The following is a 25,573-nucleotide window of genomic DNA, read 5'->3' as shown; positions in this document are numbered from 1 at the left end:
TTTCAATCTGTGAACCGGCGCACTCAGGCACTTTCAGAAAACAGTGAGAGTACGGTCAGTGCAGGTGGCTGATGGCAGTGTGTGGGACAGCAAGGAAAGCTCAGCTGATGGGAAAGGCCAGGGAAGTTCCTGCATTTTTTACTGCATAGCACCCCCCACCCACTTTGCATTTGCTTCTATTACCACTAAAGTATACAGAGCCCTGGGTTTCAACCATGTTGAGATGCGCACACAGTGAAGTCGCAGAATGGTATTTGATGGCCAAAGGTGGAAGGGAAAAACAAAACAAATATATTAAAATGAAGGTTCATTCATTGCCCGGTCAGAAGATTTAAATGAATACATTGCAGTATATTAGACTGCAATGATTCAGATCTAAACTGCGTCTCTCCCAACAAATGGATTATACTGTGAGTCCTTTTACTCTTATGCCTGGGATTTCAAGAACATATCTGCGCTCAAGAAAATACTTCTCTCCCTTTGTTCAGTTATTAGATTCAGTTTTGGAATATAATAATTGAACATTAAAAGGCAAATAGGGACACAAGAACGTCTCAATAATAAGCCCATTTTCTGTCACTCTGATTATGATATATTTCAGCTACCAAAGTAGTTCAAATGTATCTATAATGCACTATCTAGTTTATTCCTTAAATGCTCTGAATTAAGGGATGTGTCAATGGCTCACTATGTTTCTCTACTTCTCCGGAGAGATTTACAATGAACTTCTGTTGAGGGTGTAATTGGGGAGCTGGGGCACAGAGTGGGTTTTAGACATCTCCTGTTACGATTAATAACCTGCCTCAGTCATACCTCCTGAAGCGAACTACTATCTTAGGGGGTCACTGCTCTAGCTGGCAACTCAGAGGCTGGGGGTGGGGAATTCACACCCACTCTTTTACATCATACAGAGCAAAAGAACAAGATAGAACATTCTTCAATAAAAAGGATGATGAATTTTAAAATGAATGTACAAAATCTGTCGTTATAAAGAGCAGGAAGTCTTAGAGGACAAACTTTTAAGCAGTTTTCCCTTGGGTCAATTATCTGTTTGAAATAAAAAGAAATGCAATCATAGTCAGTGCAGTTGTGGGGGGCAGCTGTATGTGCTTTGGGGAGTATGCCTCAGTCTCATTCTCAATCAGACATTGTTAGGATGAAGTCTTAGCAGGCTTGACTAGATTGTGTTGCTCCCTCATTAAGACAAAAGGCCTAAAAGCAGAAGATTTTTTTTTCTGTTCCTTGTTTAGTTTCTTTTCACCAGCCTGTTATCAGTGTACAATGTGTTCAGCCTGTGTTTCCTTGAATTGGCCCTGTGTCACAATGACCTGTCTGACTAAATCCTTACTATCACAAAGAGTCTAATCATCTCTGGCCTCAACATATACACACACAAACACACACACTCAACTAAACTGCCCAGTTACCAGATGCCTTACTTAGCAACTCATTAGTCACTGAGTTTACTTCCTGACTCTTCACTCTAAAGTGAGAGCCTGCTGCAATGTTCTGTTCCAAAGCAACTTCTCCCAGTGCTAGTCAAGACGGGGACGATAATATGTCCACTTCTTCAAACATGCAAAAGCTATAGGTCAACCAGCTAAAAAGGGTTAATTGAGGAATAGTGACCAACATTAATCTCTTATTACTGCTCATTCAGACTTAATAATAATGATGTTATTTCATTACTGTCCCTAAAATAGTGAGTGGGTGTTGGAATATAATTTGCAGCTCTAAGGAGAGAGAACCAAGTAATCTGTATCATGGTACTGCACTGCCATTATGCCCGAAGGCTGCACAGAAAAGGCTGGCTTACTACTAGTAAAACATGCTGATACATGACCTGAAATTGAAGTCTGGCGTAAGACGTAAAATAATTGTGAATGCAGAATTGGAAGTCCACCAATTTAAAAAAAAATTATCAGTGACAGATGAGACTGAATGCCAGTCGACAAGAGCTGGATTCCCAGGTGAAAGAATCCGTAGCCGGAATGTGTTTTTTTTTGTTTGTTTCTGCTTCACTTTCTTGCTACGCAGCACTTTCACAAAGTAGGAACACAAGCCTTTTCTGGCTAATTTTGTTAATCGGTTAAAGTGTGTGTTTAGTCATTGTTCTACACGGATAGCAGTTTCTCATTTAAAAGCAAGTTTTTAAATCATCTCTGCCGCTCCTTAACTTGCAAGAGTGAAGCAGAAATTGTTAGAAGCAGCTCTGGTATTTCATCCCTTCATTAATGACCATAATCATTGCATGAGTTTCAGGATTCTTTCACCACCATGTCCACTAGGAAAACCTTGATTCAATATTTAGATTCTCTACCATTGCCGTGTTTCCTCTCCTCAAACCTTCTGATAATATTTCTTTGTAAGTTCATTGATTTAAAGTTATTTTGACAAATTCAGAAATCTATACTTAATATATTTACAGAACAATCAAAAGTGTGTTACATTAAAGCGTAGTTAATCAGGGGGAAAATGCAGCAATGTGTAGATTAAAACCAGACCACCTTCTTGATGTGAAAAACACCACAAAAGAATGGCCGAGTGCAGTCACTGCAGAAGTCTATCAGCAGCCCGGGCTGCACAGAGTGAGGCTGAGAGACTCTGGTCAGTCTCGACCTGTCACAGATCAAAAAGATTCCCAGCCCGGGCCTTCCCAAAGCTCTGCCTCTGCAGCTGCTCTTCAAGGCGTTATCACGGTCCTGAGGCAAACCTTGCTCTTTGAAAAATTCCGACACTTTTACAAGTAAAGAAATAATAAAAATAGGATTAGAGCCAGGTCTTCTGGTACCTTATCCATGCAAAGGAGGAAATAAATTCAGCAATGTCAATTCAAATGTAAATCTGCTGAAGAATGTAGGCCCATTGCCTGCACGCCCTGGGTCATTTACATGCACAATCTCCTGCTGCCCAGATACCTGCTGCCTTTGGCCGCCACAGGTGGTTATCCATCCTGAACCACTAATAGCGTAATGCTGGCATCATTTCACTTCCTCCATTTACTTAAAAAATGTCAGCTATCAAAAAAGCCAACAGTATTAAATAAACACAGATATCTTTATGGTATACCTGCAGATGATACACTCCATTAAATCTACCATTTAATAGCTGCTAAGTGCAGTTCACACCATGTTGATTATCAAGACATATTTGTAACACTGACAATTGAAAGGATGATTTTATTCAGAAGCTTTCTTTCCTTTTAATCATGTTTAATTTCCATGTTTAAAAAAAATCAAGGATCTCCTTGCATGTTTCACAAAACCAAAGCTACCACATACAGGTCCTTTTGTAATCAGAATATTTAAGACAGCGAGGAAAAAAAATAAACACCTCCCTTGCTATTGATACCATCAGAGGCTTGCTTTACACATGCTCCTGAAGTAATTTGTAATTTCTTAGTTATGTTTCAACCGAAAGAGTAAATGATTTATCTGGTCGTTGACACTGATGGTATGAAATGATCTGATCACACTCTCTACTTGTTCCAGCAGCATTATGGTATTTCATTCAAAAATAATAATTGTTCAAAATAAAAAATTACATCTTTTCTTAATTTCTTTGTGAGCAACTTATCTGAGATGAACACATTTGTGGTGAAGTTATACACAGCGGACTATTAATCAGGCATTTTCAACCAACCTGCTTTATTGTGGGTCTGTGCATTTACTCCAGTAAAGTTAAAGGTTAAATCTATGATCATCAAACAAAGCAGAAATGTCCCTCCTTTTAATAATCTGTCCTCTCTGCTATTTTTTTTACTCTCATCCTGTGTTCCAAATTTGAGCAAAGATTTTTATTTTAAAAAGTTATTTTCTGAAGTACTTCAAAAATGATATGATTCTGATTGGACACAGATCTAAATAATCATATACAAATTAACCAAAGGTTCAATACCATTTCCCTTCAAAGCGAGAAGCATAAAACTCTTTTCTCCTTTGTTCTGAAAGCACTTGGGTTGGGAAAAGTTCTATAATCTCACTTGTTTCTCCCGTTTGCTGATGGAAACCACACAATAGGTTAGTTCAGTTTCGGGGTGCCAAAGGTCCTTGCTACTCAATAGATTTACCTTAAGAACAGATTCAATGCTTTTAGAAATAACAAAAAACTTCTGTTATTCATTACCAGTCACTGATTGCATTAACCTTCCAGAGATTTTGTTTTGTCGGCATGATCAAACTCCAAAAGAGCTGTTCTCTCACTTCACAGTAATCCTGACTCAAATCAGAAACTGGCGACATTTATGCAGATGCCTGGTGGAAGAACGGGGAGGGCCTGCATTTGCTCTTTATTCTGGATGCAAATACCAAAGAAATTTATTTTTAAAATTTGGATTGTTAGTCACCCTGTCCTCTTGTTAAGGCCATTAAAAAAAGATATAGCCATTTTCTTCAATTATCACCTGTGTACATATTTTACTGTCAGAAACCAAAACCAAATAAAAATTGATTCCAATCACAAAACACAATATTGTAAAATATCCCTTACATTTTTTCCATGACAATTCCTGGAATGCAGCACTTTTTCCTCTATACATTGCTATGCAAGATCAAAATTATTATTTACAGAAATTGATTATTATTGATGACAACCAGCATTCATTTCCCCCTCTATTTTATTTACACAATGAGGATGAAGAAGATATTCCAGCATTTGATGACACTGGTACTAATTCAGACCAGGGGATTCAGGGGCTTTTACCTCTCAGCTCAGCCTTGAGTCAAGCAGCCGTGTGTCCGTAAACTGCTACTTCCCCGTAACTGCGTATTCTGAGAGTCAGCATTTGCCTGTGCTTCTTATGCAAAGCACCATTCAGTTCCAAAACTCACCCAAAATTAATATCAACTCGTTTTTGAACCATGCAGCCCAACAAAGTATTTTCTCAGCAAGACTTGCACCTTCATTCACCAAATTTCACATTTAAATAGGAAAATCATCTAATGTACCATGCTTGTGAGTTTCATTGAATTTTGACAGCTTCTTTAGATTGAGCTAACTGTGTACATTGTTTTATTTGCACATTGCTAACATGCTACAGTCCATTAAATTATTTTTTAATATTGCTGCTCCGTTATAGTATTGCTCACTTATTTATGGCATTGATAAAGCTTAAAGATCAAATGCGATATGCAAGGGATCACAGTGATAAACAGCTCTCATCTACCTGACCCTCACAACATCACTCATATTAACACACTCGAATCTGTTTCACTCTGGGAGCTTCCGTTTTAATGTGAACTTTAACTAACTGGAAAGGTAGTGATGTAAGCCTGCAGATCTCAGAATGGGGATTAATACAACAGCACACAAAAGCAGAGGAGCTACATACTCTCAGTGCCTTTTGTTTTTGTTTCTTGCTCTTTAAAGGGATGTCGTCCAACCATTGAATAAATATTCCCTCAAAAACATGAATAGGAGGCAGACTGAGAGTGAATAGAGTTTCCCCTTGTTAAGTGGGAAGGACAGTACCAGGTGTAAACTCGTTCAGCAGGAACTGGGTTCCCTCTACAGGGAACAATGATATTTGTTCATTTTAAAATTGATACATGAGAAAAAGTTTAAGAATCTGGCTTTAAATAGACAGAGTATCGACTAGTTAGGATCAGTCTATCAATTAGATAGTGTCATTAGCAGTACTTTCATTTGTTAAGGGCTGGATCCAGTTCTAGGCTGCAGCAAATGTCTTCACTCCCGGGCTGTCTGTTCTGTTCCTAATGACCAAACTAGGCATGAATTCCACATGTCAGAACATTGCAAGCCTAGAAGCGACCCTGCAGAAAGGTTTGGTTTGAACTTCCCTGCCCTTCTTTGAGCTGTGTCCAAGGAGAAACTATTGCTTTCATTCAGCAGAGCCAAACAATTTTGCAAGAAGACGGGGAGCAGGCAAGGTATGTATCAGTGAGTGCTTGGTACAGAGACACCCACTTCTGTGATTAATTAGCAGTTATTACTGGCCCTGCAACAAGATTTCTGGTCTCCCGTCAGAAGGAGGATGCCAAGTTCCAGCTGCCTGTAAAGCGGCCCCTAGTGCAGGCAGAGCACCGGGGAAAGTGCCAAAATAGAGCTTGGAAAACAGAGGGGGAGCAAGAGGAGAGACAAACAGACAGACAAAGACACACAGACAGACAGAGGAGTGAGGAGAGAAAGAGAGAGAGGGAGAAAATCATAAAACACTTTCTACAGAAGACTTTAGTGATCCTACTGCTGAACTCTGGCAAGGATTCTCGCTCAACACTCCATCCCTCACCACAGCACATAAACCTGCATTCTACCACATGAAGCCAATTAAAGTCGAAGGGGCCCCTCTGACATACTATCAGTTTCCTCAGAGTCTCTATCACATGAACTTGCTGTTCCATCCAGGAACAAGCAGTTGAACTACAGCTGACTGCCTGCAACTCAAAGACTTGCTGGAAATCTCTCCCTGTGAAACTTTTACAGCAGTCGCTGCCTGCACTTTGATTTTTGTCCTCCCTTGCCTCGAATTTAGCAGAATATGAGTGTACGCTAGAGTGACACAGGAGCCCAGTGACAACAAATAGAGCAAGTTTTATACCAGCCGAGCTCAGTACAGCAAAGATGGCTAATGCAAGGGAATAAGCCCAGAAGGAAATCCAAAGCATTTTATGCAAAAAAAATTAAAATTCAAACTCACCTGTTGGGACATTCTGAATAACAGGTTAGTCTCGGTGTTCGGCCATGTCCCCATGAAAGCAGGCTCTGTAGATGCTGCTCCTGTGCTGAACTGCATGGAGTAGTTTGGTACTTAAGTCTCTTAAAGTGAAGTCACTTGCTCTGACTCTCTCTCTGTCTCTCTCTCTCTCCCCCCACTTCTCTTTAACTCACATTCCCTTATGCTGCTGCTGATGAAAGGTATTGGTGGGTTTTTGAGCCTCTTGCCTGTCAACACTAAGAAGTGCAGTTAAGAATCTGGCTGCAACTGTGTTTTCCTCGGGGGTCACTGCTCCTTTCGCACCTCCTGAAGATACCCCGATCATTTATGCATAGACTGTGACTCCCTAAGCACGCCCTGTACAGCTTAACAGCTGCCAGTCAGGTGTGCAGGCAAGAGGGATGATTCCTGACCATCAACTCACCCTCCCTACAACTCGATATCATTGGACAGCAGAGCAAAGAACTCAGGTCTCCTTCACTTGCTTGCAGGTACAGAATGACATCCTGTGGCAACCCTGCACAGACCACTGGGGGGCTGGAGATGAGAGGGGGCTGTGAGAAAATTGTATTCAACAACACAGAAATGAACAATTTAGGAATTTCGACAACGAGAACAAAAGAAATTGTGGCATTTTCTGACAATCCTTCGCCTCTTTCGAAGCTGAGAATAATGGAAACTCACCCTTTCGCACAGTGGAAAGCACTCAAATGGTAGTTCACTGTCATTAGTGCACCAAATAGAAATAATGAGCAAATGTACACAATACTGACACAAATGCACATTCCCCCTCCCACCCTCACTTGCTCCCTAAAAGCTTTCCTGCAAAACTTTCCCTCAGCAAGCACATTCAATTTACTGTCATTGCATTTAAAAAAATCACCAAGACAGAAAATGCAGTATTTTTAAAGATTAATAAAAGATCAAAAAATAAAGTATAAGAGGACCCTGAATTATTTCACCAGTGTCCAGCTACCTAGATGGTGGACTGTGCACACTGTGTTTGTACTGACCAATAGTGTCACGCAGCAGCTCGCACTCTCCAACCTGGTCCTGCTCCTGCTCCTGCTAACTCCCTTTCAACAGTAACTAGCCTCTTGATTCCTGAAGTGGCACTTCGGCTCTCCAGTCAAGCAACATCCTGTGTTTCTGACCTTCCCACTAATGGCAGTTATTTGTGAGCCTCTAAAGGACACTGCCAATAGCGTGCTCTCCCTGCGTCCCGCAGTACTCCCGGTTTCTTCAGCCTGCAGCGGCGGCACCTGCAGTAATAGACTCCTTTATTAAAACTGTTATTCTGCAAGACTTGGAATTCCCCCCAGACTGGGGCCACGTCAAAGCCGATATAATTAACTAGGAGGCTCAGCAACGGATCAATTACCAGACAAGCAAGTGATAGTGAAATCAATGAAAGATCATCAGCCACATTATCAGTGTTGCAACTCATTAGGGTAAAACGGAGCAATGCGTTGGGAACAGGCTGAACTAAGGTAGTTTTCCCAAACAAAGGGCTAATTTGGAGCCCTGCTGTGAACAATCTGTATTGGAATTAGCTTTTCTTTTAAAAAAACACCGCAGCCCCATAACTAAATGTGACAGAGTGAACAAAGCAGTTTATTAAGATACCAACTCCAAGTGCTTTTAGTTCATAAACTTGCCCTTAGAAAAATCAATACAGTCTGTACAGGGATTATTAGACTGACTAACTAATACATCCAGTTCCAGGCCTCCAAACCAAGAGTGTTCGACAAAGAGCTGCCAGCAAGGTCTCAGGGCAGGAGGAATGTTCCTGTGCCTGCTTTTCTTTCCCCGGCTAACTTGTCTGTTGTGGACATGGAGCGAGTAACTCATAGACGCCGGCGACGATCCCGTCTACATCTTTGCAATGCAAAGCTGCAACTTGTCACACGAGAATATACAAGAATTTCAAAGTTTGGCATCGTGCAAACTCTGACCTGTAAAATACTTTCCCTTTTTACGCGGTAGAGAAAGTCCACCAGCCGAGCCTTGCAGGGCTATCCAGAAGCTGCTTTCTATTTTCTCACATCAGAGGAGAAACAACGCTTGCATGGAATTATGTTAATTGAAACAACTAAGTAAAATAATGCGACTTTTTTCGTGGCACAGGATATACGTAATAGAATGTCAAAGTATTTGATTTGATTTGAAGAAATATTCTTGTTAATAGTTTTTAAATAATCCTATAAAGACCCCAGCCTTTGCGTGAAAAGGCAGAGACTAGAAGTATTCACAAACACAACATGAAACAAATTAACCTAGAGATTCTGGAATAATTTCCGTTGAAGTGGGGCAACGTCGACTGAGGAGTACCAGTCGCTAGCAAAGGGTTCTGCTCCCCATGGAATTAGGGCAGGGAGCTGCCGTACCACCGCACCGACTCACCCTGTGTTATACTCTCGCCAGCCCTGTCTCACCTAAACTGGCCTCCGGGGTTGCCTCGATAGATTCAACAGTCTTCTTAAGTCAGTATTTTTTCTGTAACAATTTAATACAGAACGTCAAACATTACAGCACAGAATAGACTCTTCGGCCCACAATGTCTGCGCCGAATTCCGCAAATTTAGCCGCTGGAAACGCGCATTGACAAAAAATATCTTCATCGAATAATTTTCATTTTAACGCAGATTCTTAATTAAAATCAAATTCTTTTCTTTCTTGGGAATTTCTCTAGCCAGATTATGAAAAGCCATAATTAGAGGAAACTCTTCTTTGTTTACCTACTTATGAAGCGCTTTGGACTAGTCTAAGTATTCGTTTCCAGGAATATTTCTATTCCATTTCAAGATTTCTTTTTAAAGAAGTAATCGCACTAAATTAGCTTCCCCATTTAAGAGAAGGAAAATTAAAACTATATAATTTTCAGAGGCAAATTACGAAACGGTCCTCCAGTTCAACAATAGCAGTGGCATCTTCTTGAAGCTCTGAATGTTTATCATTTTTTCACCGTACATTTTAACAAAGCGCAATTCTAATAAACAATCGGGGGTTCGATATCGGAAATTATTCTGAGTTCTTCAATCACGGACTCGAACTTCTTACTTCAGACTTTCAGGGAGTTTGTTTCTTGGTAAAAGAGCATTAAAGTAAGAAGGTAAAGATGTCACATTTAATAGTTTTGGGACCGAGCCAAGCCGTATCTGCAGTAAGAGGTTATTATCTCTAAGTATCTGGCATGCAGGGAACTGGGTTAAAGATCAGCGGTTTCTTCATGTGACCCTGTGTGTTAATGGCGCAGAGGGACAGGACTGTCACTGTTGCTGCCCAACATAGCGGGCCTCATCAACACATGACGATCACCCAAGGCATGTGGAAGCAAAACGCTCCTTTCTGCATTCAGAACAAAGCAACCGAACCCTTTCCTGCCAGACCTCGTGTTCACCCTAAGGGAACGTCACTGCACCGACCACTGAGCTGCATCTTGGGTTGTGGCCGGCTGCCCCAATACTGGGTCCATTACTGAGGGGCTGGCTGACACCTTCGCCCCATTCCCCACACGCCGGCATTTAACCATTTCAGTCATTGCTCACCAGAAAGTCAGATGCTCTAATATCTAACACCAGCATCTGACCATTCACTTTAAACATTTTCAGAAAACAATTCTTTCATCATCGTCTCCTCCACAATCACCCCGCACTTGGTCGTGTAAGGGTTACAGTCGGCGGCACTGCGCACGGCGCCGGCCAAAGCTAACCCCGAGCGAAAGAGTGAGTCTGGTTGCACAGAGTGCCGGGGATGGTTGCAGCCCTGTCCGGGAACATGCAGATCCCTTTCCTTTCACCTCACTGAATGTCACTGCTCCCGACAGCAAGCCGCGCACTGCACAATGCTTCGGGATGCCCCAAACACACACAAGTCCGTCTTTGAGATTTCATACATGTGTGTTGCGGGGATTTTGTTACATTTATTTAACGGCCCAGGTTGGAGACAAGTGAATTCCACAAATAAGTTTCCAACTTGGGCCGATAAATAAATCGCAGACGGTATGTGTGTGGGGGAGGGGTAATGAGGGGGCAGATTCCATCAGTTCAGTTTTGAGTCAGGAGCGAGGAATGAAAAGTTGGGTACAGACGTATTGCAGCGAGGCCCGATTTAGAGGAGAATCCTCTGGCCCTCCTGGTAATTCCCGAGCTCGCGGACGGGAAATCCAGAGTGTGTTAGGACAATCCTGAGCTAATTTTGCAGGCGCGGTGACAGTCGTTATAAATCCAGCTCCCGCCTCTCGGAGGGGAAATACACAAACTCGGGTTTCAGAAGGGAGCATTTTCCGATGCAACACTCCAGACCAGTCCCCCCGGTTTGGAAGTACTGCGCTGGAAAATGTTCCTCTCGGGAAAAGCATTCTCCCGGAAACTTCACGGGCAGTTGAACTGGAAGTGTAAAGACTACCTGCAGTCTGTCTGTTTCACTGGGGAAATATTAACAACGGGATATCAGTAATGGGTAATGCACAGAATGCAGAACTGTGGAATTCACAGTAGAACAGGAACAAATCCAGGCTACCGTGACTACGTAGCCTCTTTGGGAGAGCCCTTCATTCCTCACCTACTGTCCTGCAACTTTTAATTTTTTTTTACCCTTTCTAGGATTTTTCCACCTTATCTTTCGAGAATTCCGCGTGAACCCCTTTTCAGGCAGCGCGTTCCCGATCGCAAAAAATATTCCTTGTCCCATCGTCGACCACTTTAACTGTGTCCAAGCCTCACTATTCGCTCTCCCTCCGAGAAGGTAGAGTCGGTAGACACTTCTGAAAATCTCCGTTGAGTCTCCCTCTAACCCGCTCTGCCTAGGAGAACAACTTTAACTATTCCAAACTCTGCACGTCCGCGGTAACTTTCCTCGGCACCCATTCCAGGGCCTTTCAACGAACTCCCACATCGGCGAGGCAGTACTTTAAGTCAAGAAAATTCTGCTGGAAATACTGCGTTTGATTCTTTTAAAATAATCCAAATGAGATAGAGAATTGGTTTCAAAATTCTTGGAGGAAGTGAGCGTAGTGTATTTAACCAATGATAATGCCTGGTTAATAAAAAGAACAAGGAAAATAAATAACTGTGCAGCTGATATGATAATGACCGTGTAAAAATTTCTCCATATGGGAGGGGGTCCAGGAATAACCATTCCATCTTTCCCAGTGTCCTTGAACTGAATACAGATTACAACAATATCACAACTGAACCCTCATAATCTGCTGTTCATTACATGTGTCATCGTGCACAGCAATTGAGGTGGTGTCTTTGCCCTTTAATTCCTGAATGGCCCTTCTGCCCTTCAATTCCTGAATGTCCATTCTGCTGTACAATACATGCTCAATATTTCTACCTGCTCCTGTTCACAGAATATGTGTTAGGTATCTACTAACATCCAGGGAAAGAAATTATTTTATTTGCCAAATCATTTGCCTTTGTGCCATACTGGCATGGGATATAAAAACAATAAATTAGCTGGGCACAATTTACAAATAAGTATTTTGGAAAACTTGATCAATTAGAAAGTGCCAGCAGTCAGTCAGATATAGAGGGTGGCATTTGATGGTCATTATGAAGTAAAGCTTTCCTTTGTAACGGCAGGATTTCGGTCTGTGTAGTCCAACACAGAAATTCTAGACTTATTATCAAGGAGTATAGAAAACAAACTAGCCTTAAAAGATTGATTAAATTATGTGCATTGCAATTTCTTCATACAAATAAAACAAACATGATCTTTCAAAATTAAAATATGTTTTCAAAATTTCAGTTCGGCTTTTACTTTAATCAGATGTGCTTCTTTCGTTACTTATTTAACCCTTTATATGGATAAGGTAATTCAAAACTATATCGAGGTTTCCTCTCCATTATAGGACTTTTAGATGATTGGTTACTCAGTTAACTTAATGACATCAGAGGTGTTGGACACCGGGGACCCCTTTGAACTCACATCTGTCAACAGTAGTTATTGGAAAAGGGAAAGATTCTGTCCCAGAGACTGCTGGATTTTGCTGGACAGTAAATCGAGGACAAATGACAACTGCCTTAAATAAGGCAACTGTTAGCTTGGAGAATATGGCTAGAAGTTCACCAAATAACAAAAAGTAGGATATAGACAAGGAAATGAAAATTCTGGAGCTGCTGCCAGGAAGTTGGATAATACATTTGGAATTGAAAACAAGAATATGATTGACGATATTTCAAGTTCAAGTTGCCTTTATTGTCAGTTCAACCATAACTGCTGGAACAGTACACAGAAAAAACCAAACAACGTTCCTCCAGGACCACGGTGCTACATGAAACAACACAAAACTACACTAGACTACGTGAAACAACACAAAACTACACTAGACTATGTGAAACAACACAAAACTACATTAGACTTCAGACCTACATGGGACTACATAAAGTGCCCAAAACAGTGCAAGACAGCACAATAATTAATAAACAAGACAATAGACACAGTAAAGGACAAATTACAATATAATAATAAATGATGTAAATGTAAATGTAAACAATGTTTTAGCTGGAATTAAGAAAGAAATGAGCAAAAATTGCAAAGGGAGTGGAGTGGAGTGATGTTCAGTTGTGTGTGTGTGTGTGTGTGTGTGTGTGTGTGTGTGTAGGCTGGTGTCAGACTAGACTCTGGGAACGGAGGGGTCTAATGGTTTGGGGGAAGAAACCGTTGCACAGTCTGGTCGTGAGAGCCCGAATGCTTCGGTACCTTTTGCCAGATGGCAGCAGGGAGAAGAGTTTATATGAGGGATGTGTGGAGTCCTTCACAATGCTTTTTGCTTTGCGGATGCAGCGTGTGGTGTAAATGTCTGTAATGGCGGGAAGGGAGACCCCGATGATCCCTTCAGCTGACCTCACTATCCGCTGCAGAGTCTTGCGATCTGAGACGGTGCAATTTCCGAACCAGGCAGTGATGCGGCTGCTCAGGATGCTCTCGAATTAGAATCAGGTTTACTATCACTGACATATTGTACACGGAACAGAACAGCATAGGAACAGGCCATTTGGCCCACAATATTATGATGAACCAATTAAATTAGTAATCAAACGACAAACTAAACTAATCCCTTATGTGTGCACAATGTCTACATCCTTCCATTTTCCTCACATTCTATCTGCACATTCCTTCAAAGTCCTTAATGTTTCTGCCTCCACCACCACTCCAGGCCGAGCAATCCAGGCACCCACTCTCTGCGTAAAAGAACTTACCCCTTATATCTGCTTTGAACTTACGCCCTCTCACCTTAAATACCCCCTCTGGTATTAAACATTTCAACCATGGGAAAGAGATAAAGCCTGTCTATATCCATGCCTCTCATAATCTTATAAACCTCTATCAGATCTCCCCTCAGCCTCCTCCACTCCAGAAAACACAACCCAAGTTTGTCCAACTCCTCATTACAGCACAAGCCCTCTAAACCAGGCAGCATCCTGGTAAACCTTTTCTGCACCCTCTCCAAAGCCTCAACAAACTCCCTATAATGGGGTGACCAGAACTGTATGCAATGCTCGAGATGCAACCTAACTAGAGTTTTATAAATATGCAACATAACTTCCTGACTTTTGAACTCAATGCCTTGACTCATAAGTGCAGGCATGCCAAATGACTTCTTCACCACCCTATTAACCCGCATAGCTACTTTCAGAGAGCTATGAACGTAGACCTCAAGATCCCTCTGCTCAATAACACTGTTAATGGTCTAGGTGTACTGTCTCTTTACATTTGACCTACCAAAGTGCAACACTTCACATTCGGCCGGATTAAACTCCAGCTGCCATTTTGCTGCCAATATCTGCAACAGATCTATATAGAACCATAGACCCATAGAACCATAGAAACTACAGCACAGAAACAGGCCCTTTGGCCCTTCTTGGCTGTGCCGAACCATTTTCTGCTTAGTCCCACTGACCTGCACACGGACCATATCCCTCCATACACCTCCCATCCATGTATTTGTCCAATTTATTCTTAAATGTTAAAAAAGAACCCGCATTTACCACCTCATCTGGCAGCTCATTCCATACTCCCACCACTCTCTGTGTGAAGAAGTCCCCCCAATGTTCCCTTTAAACTTTTCCCCCCTCACCCTTAACCCATGTCCTCTGGTTTTTTTCTCCCCTTGCCTCAGTGGAAAAAGCCTGCTTGCATTCACTCTATCTATACCCATCGTAATTTTATATACCTCTATCAAATCTCCCCTCATTCTTCTACGCTCCAGGGAATAAAGTCCTAACCTATTCAACCTTTCTCTGTAACTGAGTTCCTCAAGTCCCGGCAACATCCTTGTAAACCTTCTCTGCACTCTTTCCCACTGTATTCTTTGCCAATTCTCTACACTATTCATAACACCACCAATCTTCATATCATCTGCAAACTTATTAACCCGATTGACGTTTTCATCCAGGCTATTGATACATATCACAAACAGCAGGGGTCCCAATAAAGATCCCTAGGGAACACCACTAATCACAGACCTCCAGCTAGAATAAGTCCCTTCGACCACCACCCTCTGTCTTCTATGGGCAAGCCCGTTCTCAATCCAAAAGGCCAATTCACCATTGCTCCCATGCATTTTAATCTTCTGGCTGAGCCTCCCATGAAGGGCCTTGCCAAACCCCACAGTAAAATCCATGTAGACAACATGCACAGATCTACCTTTATCAATCACCCTCGTCACTTTGTCAAAAAGCCCAGTCAAGTTAGTAAGACACAACTTGCCCCACACAAAGCCACATTGGCTCTCCCAGGCTCTTACATTTGATGTGAAATTCATTACTCTGCAGCAGCAGTGCAACAGTGGATTATGTTGGGAAACTTAGTCAGCAGATTCCACCGAGTACCGTATCCATCATTCTGTATAATTTCCAGAGCTACCCCTGCCATCAGCCTTTGAACAACTTGTGAGAATGACATCAATATAGATTCAGCCATTGGCTAGTCTTCCTCATTTGATGGAAGAATTAATTCCCGTGCTAATCCAGTGCATAGCACTGACTGACCTCAAGGTTCTGAACATCAGGATATATAGTTATCCTCCAGACCATTACTGCAAGTCATCACCCCTATGTAGACCAGACACTCCATGACAATACTAATAACTCTTTAATCCCTGACCATTTTTGATTGTGAGTGGGCGCAGTAAATTGCTAAGATCATCATCATTTCGAGGTACTGTAGATCAACCAGTATTGCCTGGAATATTTAACGAAAGCAACATTCTCACTTGTCAGCTGGAATCTAAAGGACAATACTCTGCTCCATATGTAACAATGCCCAAAGGAGACATGGGTTTCAAAGTTTAAAGTTATTACAACCCTGTGATGCTGTATGATTTTGGGGAGAAGAATTTCCATTTGAAAATTTGCAAATGCACCCTACAGCAAGAACATTACTTGTAGATACCAGAGGTGATTCTACTGCTCTGTTTGATTCTGTTTTCTGCCTTCAAATCCTTCTCGGAAAATGACAGATCTGCTTGTGGATTCCATAGTTAGTTGTCACCACACAGGTTGCAAATCCTCCAAATGATGATTTGGAAGCAGATATGGCAAATTACCAGATGAATTAACCCTGGCTCACTCAATCACACCAGCTCGATCATTTGGATATTAGTGAGGCACAATTGTTTAAAGACTGCTGGGATGCTTGCAAGCAGTATTTTGTCATCGGGTTTTAGAGATGCCTGAAATTAAAATCATGGAATTCTACAATGCCGAAGGAATCTGTTCATTCCTCCTGGCCTACTCAGTTCTTTGAATGAGCAATTCAATTAACTTTACTCTCCCCAACACTTTCAACGCTGGCCTGCATATTTGCCCAGTTAAATACAAACCGGATTCCCTTCTGGTAAGATACTATTAACTCGACTTTCACTGACCTTTCACCCAAAGTCTTCCAGACGACTGCAATTAATTTAATTCTAAAGTTTAATTATATATTACATTTAGAACAGAAATGGACACTGTATTTCTTTTTTATTTATGCCTAAGATAACTAGGTGGGGGCTATGGAATTTAAAGTGATTGTTATCTTGCTATTTAAAGTAGGATTCCATGAGGACTATTTAGCCTTCCTAGTTCTGAGCCTTTAAAGAATCTACTCACTCCTAAACTGGTGAGCACTTTAAATAAAGTTTATCCTAATCACAGATTATCTTAAGAGAATTCTACTGCAGGAAAAAATATTACTCTAATCTAAACCTGATGCTACTGAGCACTAAAGGGCCATTTTCAAATGAATAATTATTATGAAAAGAGCAGCAGCTTTTTTTTCAAATGCTTTCATTACAGAAATGATTTGCATAAATGTCACATTCCCTTCAATCCGTAGCAATATAGCAAATGATTCAAAAAATAGTGAAAAACAGGAGCTGAGAAAGTAAGTCACGTATGAAATTAATAAGATACAAGAGACAATTAATTTTTTTTTACATAAGCTTTCCCACACACACCCCCATACACGTAAATGACCTGCCATTCTGAGTGTATAGATGCAGGTGTTATTTCGCAAGGCGATTATTAAATATATGTTTCTTTAAATTATAGAAGAGCTCCTGGAGAATGCTGAAATTTGTAAGCTGTCTTTTCACCACATAATGCACGATGCATTTCATGCATTTTTAAAGAGATGCCGTCCCATTCTATTGGTCAGGCTGGGCTGTAAGATCTCAAGCTTGCAAAAGATTCTACATTTTTAGGGCGCTTCATGTGTAGAAATGTATTTCTTTTCAATGAAAATACTGAATGATGCAGATGATCAATACAAATAAAATTCTGGAGGAACTCAGCAGGTGAGGCAGCATCTATGGAAATGAATAAACGGTCAATGTTTCAGGCTGGGACACTTGTTCAGGACTGGAAAGCAAGGGGAAAGACAACAGGATAAAATGTGGGGGGGGGGTGAAGGAATACGAGCTAGAACATGATAGGTGAAGGCAGGTGGGTGGGAAAGATAAAAGGCTGGAGAAGAAGCAACCTAATAGGAGGGAAGAGTGGACTACAGGAGAAAGGAAAGAAGGAGGGGCACCAGGGGGAGGTGAAGTGGTAAGAGAGCAGAGTGGGGAATAAAAGAAGAGGGAAGAGGGAGGGAAAAGAATTACTGTAAGGAGTAATCAACACACATGCTATCAGGTTGGAGGCTACCGAGGCAGAATATGGTGTTGCTCCTTCACCCTCTCAGTGGCCCCAGCGTGACAAAAGAGGAGGCCATGGACCGACATGTCGGAATGGGAATGGGGATAGGAATTAAAATGGGTGGCCACTGGGAAATTCCGCTTTTGGCGGATGGTGCGGAGATGCTCGACAAAGCAGTCCCTCAATTTACACTGAGTTTCTCCAGTTTAGAGGAGGCTGCATCTGGAGCACTGGATACAATAAGTGACCCCAGAAGTGTTGCCTCGTCCAGAAGGACTGTTTGGGACCCTGAATGAAGACAAGGACAGAGGTGAATGGGCAAGTGTAGAATCTCCTCAGCTGCATCCCAGCCCAAATCATCAACTGTTTATTCATTTCCACAAATGCTGCCAGACCTGCTGAGTTCCTCCAGCAATTTGTGTGTGTCGCTCCAGATTTCCAGTATCTGCAGAATTTCTTGCGTTTGTTACACGTTGCAGATGAGATTTCCTTAAAATCTCAAAACGGTAAAATTAGGTGAAGGAAGAAGAATGTGTTCCTGATCGCTGCTGGTTTTTCAGGAGTTCTAATAAAATTTAAAGGACTGTGCAAGAGCCATCACCATCCAGCACACATTCCATCCCTTCAGCACACATTCCAGTGGTGAGGACAGAGCTTACATGAGCTTACTAGAATTCCTCATTTCAGAAGGACCCTTAAAAGACCACATGGGAGCACAAGCAGAGCCAGTAGGATAGAGGGTTGGTGCATGGATAGGAGTTGCCTCCTTCCCCTCCATTCTCGGACCCCAAAATTAAGGATCATTGGCCCTTGTCTGTGCAATTCATTTGTAGGTGTCCCATTGTAACACTGATCCCTAGGAGTAAATTTTCTCCAATCCACTCTCAGGCATTCAAGTTGAGGAGCTTGCCTTGATACCGGTGGGAGAATCAAGGCAGCCTATTACTCAATGTCGCCCAAAGGTGAGCATACTCTGGTATTGGGAGGAGGATGGAGGCCAGGAAGAGAAGGTCTGGTTAATAGAGACCTTGTCTGGGAGCAGATACTTATTTGTTTGGCATTTCAAATAAGTGTCACTAGTTATAGTGCTGGAACTCAGAGCTGACAATGCCTTTGGCATGTGCATGTGAAGAAGGTCTCACCCTTATCCTTATCCAATTAGGCACATAGTCATCAAATCATCTTTTTCACTGTTTCTGTACCACACTATAATAATTTACCCAATTTACATCGGTGGTGCGCAAGTGGAACAGGTCAGAAGCTTTAAGTTCCTTGGGGTCAATATCACAAATGACCTGACTTGGTCCAACCAACCAGAGTTCACTGCCAAGAACCCACCAGCGCTTTTACTTCCTGAGAAAACTAAAGAAATTTGGCCTGTCCCCTGAAACCCTCACTAATTTTTATAGATGCACCGTAGAAAGCATCACAACCTGGTATGGAAGTTGTCCTGTCCAAGACCGAAAGAAGGTGCAGAAGATCGCGAACACGGCGTAGCACATCACACAAATCAATCTTCTGTCCTTAGACTCACTTTACACCGCACGCTGTCAGAGCAGTGCTGCCAGGATAATCAAGGACATGACCCACCCAGCCAACACAATTTTCGTCCCTCTTCCCTCCGGGTGAAGGCTCAGGAGCTTGAAGACTCGTACGGCCAGATTTGGGAACAGCTTCTTTCCAACTGTGATAAGACTGCTGAACGGATCCTGACCCGGATCTGGGCCGTACCCTCCAAATATCCGGACCTGCCTCTCGGTTTTTTTGCACTACCTTACTTTCCATTTTTCTATTTTCTATTTATGATTTATAATTTAAAATTTCAATATTTACTAATTTAAACTATTTTTAATATTTATTATTTGTAATCCAGGTAGTGTGAAGCGCAGAATCAAATATCGCTGTGATGATTGTACATTCTAGTACCAATTGTTTGGCAACAATAAAGTGTAAAGTATAAAGTATTTGATTCAAATATGTAAAATGTGCGTAGAGATTAAACTCGCACCTCCCCTTGTAGTCCTATGAATAAACTGAATATACTGATGCCACTTACCAACTGAATAGATTTCATTCCAGAATGCTTTTCACAAAGAGTCAATGCCAATGTTTCCTCTAAGGCATGTGTGTGTGTGTGTGTGTGTGTGTGTGTGTGTGTGTGTGTGTGTACGTGCACACACGTGCACACATCTGTTGCTACCAGTGCACAAAGGAATTTAAACTGCGCACAAAAGGTTGTCACCCTCTACGTCGTACACAATCACATTTCCTTTTCAGGTTTCGGATGTGAATGGTATTGACAAAGTGAAGTTTGCGATGATTTGTCTGTAGATTTTAGAACGGGCTTATTTATACTGTTTGTATTGAAGAAATTATAAATTTACTGTGTTGAATTCCAAAGAAGCAAAGGGTGTGAACCACAAAAGAACTGCTAGTTCATTTAAAGTGGAATGGCTTAATGAAACAGTAGAAACTGCTACACCAAAAGCTCATGAGGTCAGGAACGTGCAGCTACAAGAAATATTTATGTACAATACAGACACTAGCGATACCTACGTGTATTGTTGCGATGCAAAAGTTACAGGAGAATTTGCAATTGGGAAGAAATGGAATGATATTTGGAAATTTGACTTTTTAAAGCGTCATTAGCAAGCAAATCACACAAAGATGGTGTGCAAAAGCTCCAGCAAGAAAATCCTTCATTACCTGCTACAGGCTACCCATGTTGTGAGAGTGCAGATGAACGAGAGTGAAAACAATCAAACCCAGAGGAGATCAAAGTTCTTGTTGAATGTGTTTTCCTTGCTGTTAAAATGAACACCTCTATATATAAACACATACATTGTCACTGGGCAAAAAATTGCACAATGCCTATTTCCTTCAGCAATAAAGTTCAGTATACTGTAGCAGATAGCTTAGCACAAGGTCAGAGGACAGTACCCAACCTGTTTGATCAGTCATACCTCCCAGACTGAAAGTGAGTTGCTCAGTTTTTGATCACTGGTGCTGGTAGTGATTCCGCTGTTTACGGACCATCTTCTGCTCCTTCTCTTGATGCATTAATTACTCAGCCAATGGCTCCTCTGTTATTGCAGTTAATTTGCCTTCTGCCCTGCCACATATCTTCCCATAATCCTCCCACTTGCCCTGACTCTGTAGTTGTTATGGTTTTAGTTTCTCCTGGTTCTGATATGGTTCTCCTTCAGCAGATATTATCTGAGCAATTCTAGCCCGTCCATACTGAATTGCTGACTGACGTGTTGAGGTGAGCTCCTACCACCCGGGAACTGCTCTGCTTGCAGTTAGTGGGAGGTGCAGACAGCAGTCGAAGCGACATAGAAACATAAAAAACATACAGCACAATACAGGCCCTTCGGCCAACAAAGCTGTGCCGAACATGTCCCTACCTTAGAACTATCTAGACGTTACCCCTAGCCCTCTATTTTTCTAAGCTCCATGTAGCCATCCAGGAGTCTCTTAAAAGACCCTATCGTTTCCACCTCCACCAGTGCCGCTGGCAGCCCATTCCACGCACTCACCACTCTCTGCGTAAAAAACTTACCCCTGACATCTCCCCTGTACCTGCTTCCAAGCACCTTAAAACTATGTCCTCTTGTGCTAGCCATTTCAGCCCTGGGGAAAAGCCTCTGACTATCCACACCATCAATGCCTCTCATTATCTTGTACACCTCTGTCAGGTCACCTCTCATCCTCCGTCACTCCAAGGAGAAAAGGCCGAGTTCACTCAACTTATTCTCGTAAGGCATGCTCCCCAATCCAGGCAACATCCTTGTAAATCTCCTCTGCATCCTTTCTGTGGTTTCCACATCCTTCCTGTAGTGAGGTGACCAGAAGTGAGCACAGTACTCCAAGTGGGGTCTGACCAGGGTCCTTTGTAGCTGCAACATTACCTCTCGGCTCTTAAACTCAATCCCACGATTGATGAAGGCCAATGCACTGCATGCCTTCTTAACCACAGAGTCAACCTGTGTAGCAGCTTTGAGTGTCTTATGGACTCAGACCCCAAGATCCCTCTGATCCTCCACTCTGCCAAGAGTCCATAAGACCATAAGACAAAGGAGCAGATGTAGGCCATTCGGCCCATCGAGTCTGCTCTGCCATTTTATCATGAGCTGATCCATTTTCTCCTATTTAGTCCCACTCCCCTGCCTTCTCACCATAACCTTTGATGCCCTGGCTACTCAGATACCTATCAATCTCTGCCTTAAATACACCCAATGACTTGGCCTCTACTGCTGCCCGTGGCAACAAATTCCATAGATTCACCACCCTCTGACTAAAAAAATTTCTTCGCATTTCTGTTCTGAAAGGGCGCCCTTCAATCCTTAAGTCATGCCCTCTCGTACTAGACTCCCCCATCATGGGAAACAACTTTGCCACATCCACTCTGTCCATGCCTTTTAACATTCGAAATGTTTCTATGAGGTCTCCCCTCATTCTTCTAAACTGCAAGGAATACAGTCCAAGAGCGGACAAATGTTCCTCATATGTTAACCCTCTCATTTCCAGAATCATTCGAGTGAATCTTCTCTGTACCCTCTCCAACGTCAGCACATCCTTTCTTAAATAAGGAGACCAAAATTGCCCACAGTACTCCAAGTGAGGTCTCACCAGCGTCTTATAGAGCCTCAACATCACATCCCTGCTCCTATACTCTATTCCTCTAGAAATAAACGCCAACATTGCCTTCGCCTTCTTCACTACTGACACAACCTGGAGGTTAACTTTAAGGGAATCCTGTACGAGGACTCCCAAGTCCCATTGCATCTCAGAACTTTGAATTCTTTCCCCATTTAAATAATAGTCTGCCCGTTTATTTTTTTCTGCCAAAGTGCATAACCATACATTTTCCAACATTGTACTTCATTTGCCACTTCTCTGCCCATTTTTCCAATCTATCCAAGTCTCTCTGCAGACTCTCCGTTTCCTCAGCACTACCAGCCCCTCCACCTATCTTTGTATCGTCAGCAAACTTAGCCACAAAGCCATCTATTCCATAATCTAAATCGTTGATGTACAATGTAAAAAGAAGCGGCCCCAACACTGATCCCTGCGGAACACCACTGGTAACCTGCAGCCAACCAGAATAGGATCCCTTTATTCCCACTCTCTGTTTCCTGCCAATCAGCCAACGCTCTATCCACGTATGTAACTTTCCTGTACTTCCATGGGCTCTTATCTTGTTAAGTAGCCTCATGTGTGGCACCTTGTCAAACCATTAATACTATAGTCTGCCATCATATTTGACCTACCAAAATGAACCACCTCACACTTATCTGGGTTGAACTCTGTCTGCCACTTCTCAGCCCAGTTTTGCATTCTGTCAATGTCCCATTTAACCTCTGACAGCCCTCCACACTATTCACAACACCTCCAACCTTTGTGTCATCAGCAAATTTACTAACCCATCCCTCCACTTCCTCATCCAGGTCATTTATACAAATCACAAAGAGCAGGGGTCCCAGACCAAATCCAGAGGCGCACCACTGGTCACTGGCCTCCATGCAGAGTATGACCCGTGGGCAAGTCAGTTCGGGATCCACAAAGCAATGTCCCCTTGGATCCCATGCCTCCTTACTTTCTCAATAAGCCTTGCATGGAGTACCTTATCAAATGCCTTGCTGAAATCCATATACACTACATCTACTGCTTTACCTTCACCAATGTGTTTAGTAAATGTTTTCTCCAGTTCCTATCACTTGTGATCCCAAGCCACAGTTACTGTAGATTATTAATTAGAAATGCAAATTAGTTCATCAATAATCCAAAACAAAGTGAGAAAGGCATAAACTATAGCGACTATGAAGTCAATAAAGTGCACATGGTAAGCCCAAATATAACAACATATGAACAGCTTTTTCTGAACGATTTCGATAATCTGAATATTGAAAATGGATTTGCCATTAACTATAAAATCAGATTTTTGTTTTTTTTGCTAAAAACAATTTCAGAATTCTTTCGGTTATAAACACCCCAGACAGAACGATGCATCTGCAGTATTGGTGTCGAGGGGTGAGCTGCTGACACCCGAAGAACTAACGCTCACTAAAACCGATAACCAGAGATACGGGTCATTGGAGGTCACTCCACTATCCGGTTGGCCGGGACCCAACGGAGACTGGCGACCAGAGTGACAGCCAACCAATCAGAACAACGAGCCGAGCACTCGACAGAAACAACACTCAATTGCGCATTGATGTCACCTCGACTGGTGACCAAATGTTTGCCACCAAACCTCCAGGCTCGGTGAGCAACCCTTCAAACCCCAGACAATGACTGCAGATGTAGGCTGAGATGGTTTGAGTCAGTCTCCCACAGACTCACCGCCTGAGCTCGCCTCACTCAAGGGCTAAGCTGAAGCAGATGAACAGATCCAATCTCCCCAGATTTCATACCGGATTTCGGGATTCAGTACATCAATCCAGATGACGGGTCTCAAACCGACTGTAAATTTCCCTCCATAGATGCTGCCTGACATGCTGGGTTTTCCCAGTATTTTATGTGTTATCCCACTAAACAGAAGGTTAGCCTGGAGAAAGCTGCACTTACTTCTAAAACTTAAGGATTTTGTAAAGCTATTTTCATAACTGGTAATCTACTGCTCTCGCAGTGCCTTGTGTACAAAACTAGGCAGGGAGCTAAACACCTTCTCAAAAATCACCTGAGCCGGAAGTTTTCTTCATGGTTTTTAATGAGAATACTTTGTGAAAAGATATTGCCTTTTCAAGGGCAAATAAAGAGTGGATGGAGATGGATGTCTTTCTACTGTGTGCGCTTCAAGTTGAAATCCAAATTAACCCACGCAGGAAATGATGTAAAAAACTGCGTACGAACAGCAAGTGATGTTTGTACAAAACCAGCTGCAGATAAAATGAAGAACAGAGGCAGAACAATTAAAATTCAGTAAATTAGAAAAACTGCGATTATTATTAATGACATTAAAATGCATTAAATTAGAAAGACATAAGAGGAAAAATAGAAATAGAAAAAAAGAGGAAAAAAGAAGCAAAATGAAATAAAAATGCAAAACAGGTGCAGAGCAGAATGTGGTCCTGTTGCAGCCAGGGTGTTGGGAAGAATGGCCCAGTGTGATACCAGAGAAGACCAGGAAGCTGGGCTCAGTTGTCACACTGCACAAAGAGTCCAGCAACAGCCCAGAAAGACAGCAAGCTCACTCAGCTGGTCCAGAACAGATGGCAAGTCCATACAGTCTGAGAAATACTGAACTGTCTGGAGGGCTGGGCATGACAGTGCTTTGCACAACAACTAACCTTCACCAGCTGAAAGCAGCCCAAGACCAGTGATAACCACACCAAGCAACATGAGCACGGAAATCCAGAGTAAATCCCCAATGTTGTACTACAGGGAAAGACACAATGTTGGAATGGCTGTACCGTGGGAGTGCTGCACTGTCAGATGGCCTGTAGTGAGGGAATAACAGTGCCAGAGGGGCTGTCGCTGTCGGAGGGTCTGCTTTGATGAGTTCTACATGCGTAATTGGAGAAGCAGTGCCAAGGGAATACTGCACTGTCAGAGGGGCTGTAGGGAGGTAAGGCGGCCTTGGAGGAAGATGTTTCTTCGGAGAATGTGAAGCTCTGACTCGTTCTACCCATTCCTGCTGCAGCTGAAACAACAATTCCTTTCCTCCCCACAGTGGTAGGTTGTTTATTGCTCCACATTTCAGCATCTGCCGTCTCTTGTGTGCCTCCATTTAAAAAGAATGATGACACAAATTATATTACATTGG

At 42.3% G+C, this 25,573-nt stretch overlaps 1 protein-coding gene across 2 annotated transcripts in view; it reads right to left on the bottom strand.

The window, feature by feature from the left end:
* bnc2 (basonuclin zinc finger protein 2) overlaps nucleotides 1–25,573 on the bottom strand; it is a 669,085-nt gene that overhangs the window by 471,129 nt on the left and 172,383 nt on the right. The window contains exon 1 of one of the 2 annotated variants that reach the window (XM_072258221.1): nucleotides 6,656–6,859. The exons of the other annotated variant lie outside the window; for it this stretch is intronic. Within the exon in view, the coding sequence (XP_072114322.1) occupies nucleotides 6,656–6,751 (96 nt within the window). The 5' untranslated portion in view covers nucleotides 6,752–6,859. Of the gene's footprint in view, nucleotides 1–6,655; nucleotides 6,860–25,573 lie in introns of those variants that run through there. 2 annotated transcript variants of the gene reach the window in all.

Source organism: Mobula birostris, chromosome 5 (genome assembly GCF_030028105.1).
Source record: "Mobula birostris isolate sMobBir1 chromosome 5, sMobBir1.hap1, whole genome shotgun sequence".
Classification (NCBI taxonomy): domain Eukaryota; kingdom Metazoa; phylum Chordata; class Chondrichthyes; order Myliobatiformes; family Myliobatidae; genus Mobula; species Mobula birostris.
This window is presented reverse-complemented; position numbering and strand designations above follow the sequence as displayed.